The sequence below is a fragment of the Haliotis rubra genome, unplaced genomic scaffold (assembly GCF_003918875.1).
Source record: "Haliotis rubra isolate DU_JTF1 unplaced genomic scaffold, ASM391887v1 Scf779, whole genome shotgun sequence".
Taxonomy (NCBI): domain Eukaryota; kingdom Metazoa; phylum Mollusca; class Gastropoda; order Lepetellida; family Haliotidae; genus Haliotis; species Haliotis rubra.
The window spans coordinates 406,481-416,836 of record NW_025767500.1 but is presented as its reverse complement, the minus strand read 5'-3'; the positions used below and the strand labels follow the sequence as shown (position 1 = coordinate 416,836).

The window sequence follows — 10,356 nt, the reverse complement described above, 5'->3', positions numbered from 1 at the left end:
ATAAAACCATCCTTACTCATTCCTTCACTCTGGTAAAATGAGTATCCTTACGTCTTGAACTAAGTAACCGATTAGGGTTAATCAGTTTAAAATCAAATTTTGAAAATACCTTTTCTTCTTAAACCTGGGGCGGTGGGGTAGCCTAGTGGTTAAAGCGTTCACTCGTCACGCTGGTTCGATTCCCCACATGGGTACAATATGTGAAGCCCATTTCTAGTGTCCCCGCCGTGATATTGCTGGAATATTGCTAAAAGCGGCGTGAAACTAAACTCACTCACTCGCTCACTTTCAAAACCTTCTTTTGAATCCAAAAAGCAAACACTTAATATGCATAATTGAGTTTTATTTAAACTGTTGGCTACTGGCTAATCAAAGCGATATTAGCGCTGTGAGAGATCGATCATTGCCCAGCTGTTTAAGTATCTATATTTACAAATTGCAACAACAGCAACCAAAACACCAATATAATATCGATCCACTGTTTTATCTGCGATCAACCATACATTTGTAACATAAACAATACATCACACAAGAACAGCTTGCCGTAATACATAATACAGTATCTTTATGTTAATAATGAGACCTTTTATTAACTGCTGTAAAATGAATATCTGTTTATGCTGCGGACTAATGCCATGTTAAAGTATCCGGTACTCACTGAAACACACAAATCAGAAACACATAAAGTCTATCTTACAAATGTCACACAAAATACCAGTATAAATAATACATCAATAGTATTTCCACTGTCCAAGCATATTCATAGTATAAGTCTGTATCGATTACTAAAGCTAAAATAATAGTTTAAAAAAGGCGCAAAAAAGGAGATCCTAGTCGGAATGGGACCCCACTACCTCAACCGCTTCATCGGGGCAAGGGTGGCCCAGTATCATTAGGCGCCGCAATGTGCTGTACAGAGTTGCGTACCTTGGACACGCCAGGAAAGTATGATCGTGGCCGTAATCTGTTAATAGGTTTGTCAGCAGCATGCCCGTGCTCGTTGGTATCATCGAAGTAGCATAGCTTTCGGGCTTTCCCTAAACCCACCCCACTCACTCACTCGCTCAATCACTCGATGAACTCACTCACTCACTCACTCACTCATGGCTATACAAAATGAATGTTGCTTATCGCCGCACCAACGGTGTTTCTGTAGAGGAAGATGTCTAGATGAACTATTTACTATCGGGTCCGGTGCCATCGTGTTGACAGGGTACTGTGGTCGTACTGCTGAGAATAAACAGCATATCGTCACCTGACCAAACTGGTTATAGAGCTTAATTCAGGTTAAATTAAAACATAAGTACGTATAGTAATTGTAGTACAAGACGGTTCCAATTTCTGTCGAGAGCGACAGTCCCTTCATTTCAAGCAATAACCTGCAGACACGTTTAAAAAAGATTCAACGTATCCCCAACTAATATCAATACATTATAAGATCGATTATTTACCAGCTGGCGTAATATAAGTAGGTTATTTCTGACTCCGACATAGCTGGGCTATATTTTTGTCTGTCTAAGACCGCAATACGTTCTGTAGCTGATGCATTGTAACAATGTTTAAACTGCTTACTCAACAGAACTACATGTTGTTATACCTCAATCACTGGATGAGCATTATGTCACACCACATAATAACAAATAGCTATCAATGGAAAACTACCAAGATGGCACTTAAATGACAATGGAATTCCAGAACAGACCACCATCATGGCGTGTAAGGGATGACAGCTGATCCTCTGAACTGTTATGCTAGTCCCCGTCAGTGCGAAGGTATTCAGCAAAACGTATAATCTCATGTCCGAAATAGGATGGTCAAGGTCGAGTTTCCCTTGGGTTCCTTGACAGGACGAATATACATCAACCAGACACGTAGATGATCCTTGTCGCTTGTATGTTGTCACCGTGAACAGATGTACTTGTTGTCTACCTTCACTCCACTGTTTGTTGTGTCGTGTTGTGTCCCTCACGCAGTGAAGTCAAGCACAGCCGCAAAGAGTATAGTTCTTTCACTGGATAATAAAAGTATAAGAGCATCTTTGATGACAAGATGATGTACATTGTTTGTTATTGGCCAGAACAAGCCCTGAAACGTTGTACTCGAGAATAAAAAGAAGATGTAACCCAGAAAAAATCTCTATGTTCAATATTCCAGCTATTATACGGCGGTCTGCAAATATTCTAGACTAGATAATCCAGTGATTAATATCATTAATATAAATGTACGCAACTGGGATGCGATGGCATCTGATGACAAGATGATGACAACATGTCGTAAACAGAGGCTACTAATAATGTAACATAATTGCTTTAAACTATAACAGCTGAAAACCAATTCGACACATCACCAAGCTACCATTTCGTACACGATAAATATCCTCAGCTAAGCCAAGGATTTAAACATCACACAGTCTGAATTTATTTTTATTTTTGTGCTACATTGAAGGTCAGAAAGGAAATGTTAGAAAATTCTAAATGAAATGTTAAGAGCTTAAAAACTTTAAATTGAAATATACTATGACATCCCTTTATGTGTGGCATTTACCCAATCCCAAGGATGATAGAACAACAATGTGTCATATTTTTTTCCTGGCATGAACATGACTTGCATGTTATTGTTTACGATTTTTACATTTTGCTTCAGTAAGTAATTTGGCTTATCTGAATATTTTTCTATGTATTGCGTGAATCACTTGTCAAGCCGAAGACCATGGTTGGATTCTGAACACGAGTACGTGTAAATGTAATATGGCCTTAAGCTTCCTTACTTAAGTTATGAAAAACTCATGAAAGAGATGACCTACCCTGGTTTGTTGTGTGACCGTCCCTCCACCGTTGACCTTATTAGCTATCTCCTGCATACGTTGTCCAAGAGACTGCCACTGGCTGCTAAGTCGCTCGTGAAGTAACGCATTGGAGGCTAAAGTGCCAGACGTACCGAAAATCAGGCCATCAAAGTGTCTGATTTCCACATCCTGTGCATCTGCTGTCGGAGTCATCACTGAGGAAGGGCTCATCGTTGAGGGTAGGCCCGTGCTCTGTACAGAATTTGGGAAGGTACTTCCTTCAAAGGACGTGATAGTTTGTGTTCCAAGGGGAGTGGCGGTTCTTACTTCCATGGGTTTGGCAGAACTCACTTCAAGGGACGTGGCAATGTTGATTTCAGGATGTGAGGCGGTTCTTACTTCAAAGGGTTTGGCAGTACTCGCTTCAAAGGGTGTTGCGGTTCTTACTTCAAAGGGTTTGGCAGTACTCGCTTCAAGGGGTGTTGCGGTTCTTACTTCAAAGGGTTTGGCAGTGTTGACTTCAGGGTGTATGGCAGATCTTACTTCAAACGGTGTGGCAGTGTTGATTGATGGAGTAACATCGCTCTTTTCAGACGGCGTGATAGTACGCGCTTCAAGACGGGTGGCGGTTCTTACTTCAAAGGGTTTGGCAGTACCTTCTTCAAGTGGTGTGGCGGTTCTCATTTCAAAGGGTTTGGCAGTACTGACCTCAAGGGATATAGCAGTGGCTATTTTAAACGGCGTGACAGTGCTAGAAGTAGACGAGACCCTGTTTATATTCTCAATTTCCATAGAACCTAACGATTGGTTTATTCTATTGATTTTTCTGTTTCTACTTTTGTTGGTACCGTCTCCTAAGACTGTAGGAGTATGACCTGACATGGCTCTGATGTCAGGCACAAACTGTCTGTTGGTTATCGATACCGTAGGTGTACTAGTTGGAAGGGTTGCATGCTGGGACTGGTCCTAACAGACGAGGTAACACACCACGTATTGGTTTGGGTGTCACCAGCAAACGTTGCACAATGAACGGGGAAGGGTTACTTGTTTGAGTGTGTCTCCCTGACCCGCGTAAGAAACTAAAGTGTCTGAGGACATGGCTGTGTTCTGGCCATTGACCATGAGAATGATGAATGTGAGATAGAATTCGTAATGGTGTCGGAGCCCCAGGTCCTGTCCTAGGCCTGTAAAAAGGGACTACAGTTCCAATAAAATCCATCATTGGATTTATGTCAACATCAAATTGTTTTGCACCCATTGCACGATTCACTGTCGAACTAGGGAACCTTCCACCATCCACTGTTCTACTCCAAGGAACACCCGGCCTCCTTCCAACGTCATGGCTACCCCTCCTCTTTTCAAAGTTGACACCCGGTGTCCATAAATCTGACCCAGCACTGACAGGAATTGAGTTATGTTTGCCAACACGTCCATCATCTTTTGTATTCCATGTGACACCGGGTGTCCTTTCAAAAGCTTTACCACCCTTTCTGCCATCTGATGGAGTTTGTACAATCTGGTCGTTTAAGGTATCTTTCAAAGCACGTCCATCGACATCGACGTTTTTACTCCATATAACACCAGGTCTTTTTACAATGTGTTTACTACTCTTTTGTTGGCCAGGGACATTTTGTGAAGCTTGACCAGGACTAAGTGAGATATCTATATTAACGCGTCCACTATTTGTTAACAGTTTGACGTTCCTTTCTGTTGGGTCACAGTTAGGGTCGAATATGGCGTCTGTGCGTTTCCTCCCATGGGGCCATGGTGTCCCAAGATACCGCAGGGAGCCAGCTTCGCCTCTAGATACAACACGATCTGGCGGGTTCGGCGTCCCTCTTAGGTAATGTGGTACTGCATCTTAACAACGAAAGAGAAACATCAAACCAGGAAAAACATCAAACCAAGAGAAATATCAAACCTAAAGAAATATCAAACCTAGAGAAACATCAAACCTAGAGAAATATCAAACCTAGAGAAATATCAAACCTAGAGCAACATCAAACCAAGAGAAACATCAAACCTAGACAAACATCAAACCAAGAGAAACATCAAACCTAGACAAACATCAAACCTAGACAAACATCAAACCTAGAGAAACATCAAACCTAGACAAACATCAAACCTAGAGAAACATCAAACCTAGACAAACATCAAACCAAGAGAAACATCAAACCTAGACAAACATCAAACCTAGACAAACATCAAACCTAGAGAAACATCAAACCTAGACAAACATCAAACCTAGAGAAACATCAAACCTAGAGAAACATCAAACCTAGACAAACATCAAACCAAGAGAAATATCAAACCTAAAGAAATATCAAACCTAGAGAAACATCAAACCTAGAGACACATCAAACCTAGAGAAACATCAAACCAAGAGAAACATCAAACCTAGAGAAACATCAAACCAAGAGACACGGATCGTGGCTATTTGGTTTTCTTGACTAGCAATGTCATTTCTTCGCTGGATAATAATTCAAGAATAGATGTCGATAAAACCAGTTTTTACCTTGGCTTGTTTCTTTGTGGAGAAAGATTACCCTTGTTTGCACAACCGTCAGCAACATCATCATCACCAGCAGCATTGCGAACAGTTGTCTAGAAGGAGGGAACGTGAAAACTGGAAGCCAGGGATATCTGTTTAACAGTAATATACAAATCATGTCACCATCTAATAGCTGGAATACTGATGTTTGTGGCACTGGTGGGAATCTGCTTTACGCCGCACTTAGTAATGTTCTGATGTCTCTTACGAATACTGATGTTTGTGGCCGCACTTAGTAGTAATGTTCAAATGATGTCACCATCTTATAGCTTGAATACTGATGTTTGTGGCACTGGTGTGGATCTGCTTTACGCCGCACTTAGTAATGTTCAAATGATGTCACCATCTTATAGCTTGAATACTGATGTTTGTGGCACTGGTGTGGATCTGCTTTACGCCGCACTTAGTAATGTTCAAATGATGTCACCATCTTATAGCTTGAATACTGATGTTTGTGGTACTGGTGTGGATGTGCTTTACGCACTGCACTTAGTAATGTTCAAATGATGTCACCATCTTATAGCTTGAATACTGATGTTTGTGGCACTGGTGTGGATGTGCTTTACGCCGCACTTAGTAATGTTCAAATGATGTCACCATCTTATAGCTTGAATACTGATGTTTGTGGCACTGGTGTGGATGTGCTTTACGCCGCACTTAGTAATGTTCAAATGATGTCACCATCTTATAGCTTGAATACTGATGTTTGTGGCACTGGTGTGGATGTGCTTTACGCCGCACTTAGTAATGTTCAAATGATGTCACCATCTTATAGCTTGAATACTGATGTTTGTGGTACTGGTGTGAATCTGCTTTACGCCGCACTTAGTAATGTTCAAATGATGTCACCATCTTATAGCTTGAATACTGATGTTTGTGGCACTGGTGTGGATCTGCTTTACTGATGTTTGTGGTACCGCACTTAGTAATGTTCAAATGATGTCACCATCTTATAGCTTGAATACTGATGTTTGTGGTACTGGTGTGAATCTGCTTTACGCCGCACTTAGTAATGTTCAAATGATGTCACCATCTTATAGCTTGAATACTGATGTTTGTGGAACTAAACAACCGCAACATTTGACCTATGTGATCTGTATATGTTTCTATTATATCTCTATGATATCATATAAATAGTGATGTTTTATTACAAAATATGAAATGACATGAATGATACATAGGGTGCGTGGACGTTAACGCATTAATGATATTGTATCAACCCCATTATAGACAGGTTACTGTTTTCTTATGAACCTTTTGAAATTTTGTGAAATGAGTGCTGTGTAGGCTTGCAACGGATCCACTGTGCGGCGAATATGATATATATCACGAATAGTGGGCACCAAAATCAGTAACACGTCACCTGTTGATGCATTATTCAGTATCTGTGAAACACATCAAATTATTCTTTGACATGTTTGACCATGTTAACAGTGTTGGCAAAAATTATCACTGACCACATTACTCTCAGATTAATTAAATTCTATTAGAGTGTTGACTATTATTCTGTCTTGCTTGGATATAGTCAGCTTTGCACGTCTCACTTTCATGAATAACACCAATTCAAGTCAATTCAATCTTTTTGTTAAAAAGAGTGAATATTCCATTTTTGTGATTGCGGGCAACGAATTGAATTCATTAAGGGATACAGTTCGACTCTCCCAACATGCGAGTGATTCGTTACAGCGCTGGTGTTGATGTACATGTACATATATACCAGATGTCATGCAATCAGTAAAATAGAGCATTGGAAACCTCATCAAACAGATCTACACCACCGTTTGGGATAACTGCATGATAAGACAATGTGGGGTAACGTTCTGTGCTTTCTTTAACGTTTAAAACAAGTATACAGAAACAATCATATATTAACATGACCTTTCGACAAAACTTACGTTTCGGCTGTTTACTGTACCGACAAGTATCTGTCGCTCGTGTTGACTTGACGGATCCAAGGGCCTTCTAACGTCTCCGTCATCTGAAACTGTTTTATAATAATGTGCATGTCAACGTCATGGTAGAGGTCGTGATTTCCGACTCGTCATGCATGGATGCGGATAAGCATGACACATGATGTCGACAAATTAACCTCTCAGGCATGACTGGTTGGTTGATGATAATTTGGGATTCTTTCACCATGAATATTTCAGGGGGGGGGGGGATTTAGCCTCGCTGCTGCTTCGTGGATAAATATTTATGAAGTGAGAGGTACCGGAACAGGTAGATGATGTTTATGACGTCAAGATGCCGTCACACATTCTAAGTGTCCTTTGTGATGACTGGTACTCATGATATGGCAATACGTTACTTGCAGTTTACAACGTTTTAAACCTAGTTTGAGAGAGCGAGAGTATGCATGTATGTATGTATGTATGTATGTATGTATGTATGTATGTATGTATGTATGTATGTATGTATGTATGTATGTATGTATGTATGTATGTATGTATGTATGTATGTATGTATGTATGTATGTATGTATGTATGTATGTATGTATGTATGTGTATGTATGTGTGTGTGTATGTATGTATGTAGGTAGGTAGGTAGGTAGATAGGTATGTATGTATGTATGTATGTATGTATGCATGCATGCATGCATGTATGTATGTATGCATGCATGTATGTATGTATGTATGTATGTATGTATGTATGTATGTATGTATGTATGTATGTATGTATGTATGTATGTAGGTAGGTAGGTAGGTAGGTAGGTAGGTAGGTAGGTAGGTAGGTAGGTAGGTAGGTAGGTATATGTGCGTGTGTGTTTGTTTGTGAATGTATGTATATACAGCCACACACAACAGTGTTGTGTTTACCGATAAATACAATCAGTTGTGTACATTTGCCTCTTCAATTCTCAGAGGTCTCATATGATCATGGGGCCCAAAAGAGTGGAAATGGAAATGGCTATCTCAAGGTATCGATTCTTGACTTCAAGTATACATCGCGAGTTTCGGTAATGGAATCTGTTTCGTCAGATAACTAAGACGTGTTATTTCCATGACGTTCATGTTTTGAAGTCATCAGGTCATCGTCATGAATGTATATACCTTGTCAACATTCTTAAAATGACAAGTAGTAGTTAAACCTTCCCGGCCAGTACAGTACTGCAATTACGACGTTCATTTAGAGATGTGGACGGACGTGGGATACACTGGGCTTATTTAGGAGGTTGTCTTACAAGTGTCATCTGTTCTGTCACAAGACAAAAGATGCGGACACGATGATGCGGAAGTGCCAACATCACACACGGACATAGTAGATAGATGACTAGGTATGTACCGCGACATGTGGGTCGCTGTGACAAAAGCGGGGGCGGTAGGAGAGAATTAATTATATGCCATAGTTAGATGTGTACGGCGGTCGTCGTTGTGACTCAAGCAGTGATCTGAGAGGCACAAGTCAAGTATTTATTTCGTATGAAGGCCACTGGTCAATATACGTGATATTTACATAAATATACAACAGTCCATGTTAATGTTACCAGTCAATGTTAATGTTACCACTCCATGTTGATGTTACCACTACATGTTGATATTACCAATCAATGTTGATGTTACCAAAACATGTCAGTGTTACCAGTCCATGTCAGTGTTACCGGTCCATGGTACCGCCCCATGTTATTGTTACCACTCCATTTCATTGTTACAAAACATGTCAGCGTTACCAGTCCATGTTACCGCCCCATGTTCATGTTACCACTCCATGTTGATGTTACCACTACATGTTGATATTACCAATCAATGTTGATGTTACCACATGTCATGTTGATATTACCAATCAATGTTGATGTTACCAAATTGTTACAAAACATGTCAGTGTTACCAGTCCATGTTCAGTGTTACCAGTCCATGGTGTTACCGCCCAGTCCATGTCATGTTACCGCCCCATGTTAATGTTACCACTCCATTTCATTGTTACAAAACATGTCAGCGTTACCAGTCCATGTTACCGCCCCATGTTCATGTTACCACTCCATGTCATTGTTGCAAAACATGTCAATGTTACCACTCCATGTCATTGCTACAAAACATGTCAATGCGTTACCAGTCCATGTTACCGCCCTATGTTACTGTTACCACTCCATGTCATTGTTACAAAACATGTCAATGTTACCGGTCCATGTTACTGTTACCACTCCATGTCATTGTTACAAAACATGTTAATGTTGCCAGTCCATGTTACCGCCCTATGTTACTGTTACCGCCCCATGTTACTGTTACCACTCCATGTCATTGTTACAAAACATGTCAATGTTACCGGTCCATGTTACTGTTACCACTCCATGTCATTGTTACAAAACATGTTAATGTTACCAATCCATGTTACCGCTCCGTGTTCATGTTACCGCTCCATGCTGTAACAAGACCATGTGACCACACCATGTCATTGTTCCCACTCGATGTTAATGTTCAATCAAGGCCATATGTAGTCACCTCGTGTATCGTACAAAGTACGTCACCTAGTTTCGTGTTCACTTATAAAACATTTTTTTCGAGTTTTTGTAAAAATAATAAGCACACAAAAAACAAACAAAAAGCGACGTTATATTGATAAATGACAATAAAAACAATGAAAACTGCAAACATTATTTCAAAAGATGCACAAAAAACAAAGTCATAAAGCATATTTTAATGATAAGGAAACTGCTACGTACAGGTCCGTGTAATCTTCAGTGAACATTGGACATGTGTATAAGGAAGTGTGTACAGAAGGACATCACAACAACTTTGAGACGTCGCGACATTCGGATTCGCTACAAAGAAAGAAATTTATTTTTTTTTAAATTGCAATGACATTGCATTCTGCCATTCACGCAAAAATGATTCGTGATCTATTTTCAATTATTTTCAAAGGGGATTTTGTGGGGGAAATTATCTGAAAATATGAAAATTGTTTGATGGATGGTTAAATCATGTTTCTGACGTGATACGTTAAAAAGAGCGTTTAATATGTTTTTGTTCCAGGAGCAAATGTGTGAAGGCTTTACGTCATAACTGATTGATGTTGAAAATGTGT

The 10,356-nt window shown here is 40.0% G+C and overlaps 1 protein-coding gene across 3 annotated transcripts; it reads right to left on the bottom strand.

Annotated features, from left to right (window-relative positions):
• Positions 1 to 326: 326 nt before the first annotated feature.
• Positions 327 to 7,407, bottom strand: LOC124260825. 3 transcript variants are annotated; one of them, XR_006894183.1, is made up of 4 exons: positions 7,232 to 7,407; positions 5,301 to 5,428; positions 2,804 to 4,645; positions 327 to 2,011 (listed from the first exon to the last, which is right to left on the bottom strand). XR_006894183.1 is itself a non-coding variant. In XM_046695145.1 (4 exons), exons 3-4 carry the CDS (start codon positions 3,665 to 3,667, stop codon positions 2,009 to 2,011), a joined length of 867 nt encoding a protein of 288 aa, XP_046551101.1. In that variant the 5' UTR covers positions 3,668 to 4,645; positions 5,301 to 5,428; positions 7,232 to 7,340; the 3' UTR covers positions 327 to 2,008. The 3 variants fall into 3 exon arrangements, 1 of the variants encoding a protein (XP_046551101.1); XR_006894184.1 differs by having other exon boundaries at positions 5,301 to 5,389; XM_046695145.1 differs by having other exon boundaries at positions 7,232 to 7,340.
• Positions 7,408 to 10,356: the final 2,949 nt, after the last annotated feature.

Excerpts from the sequence above, each read along its gene's own strand:
- LOC124260825 (XM_046695145.1), bottom strand. The coding sequence starts at position 3,667 with ATGTCAGGTCATACTCCTACAGTCTTAGGAGACGGTACCAACAAAAGT.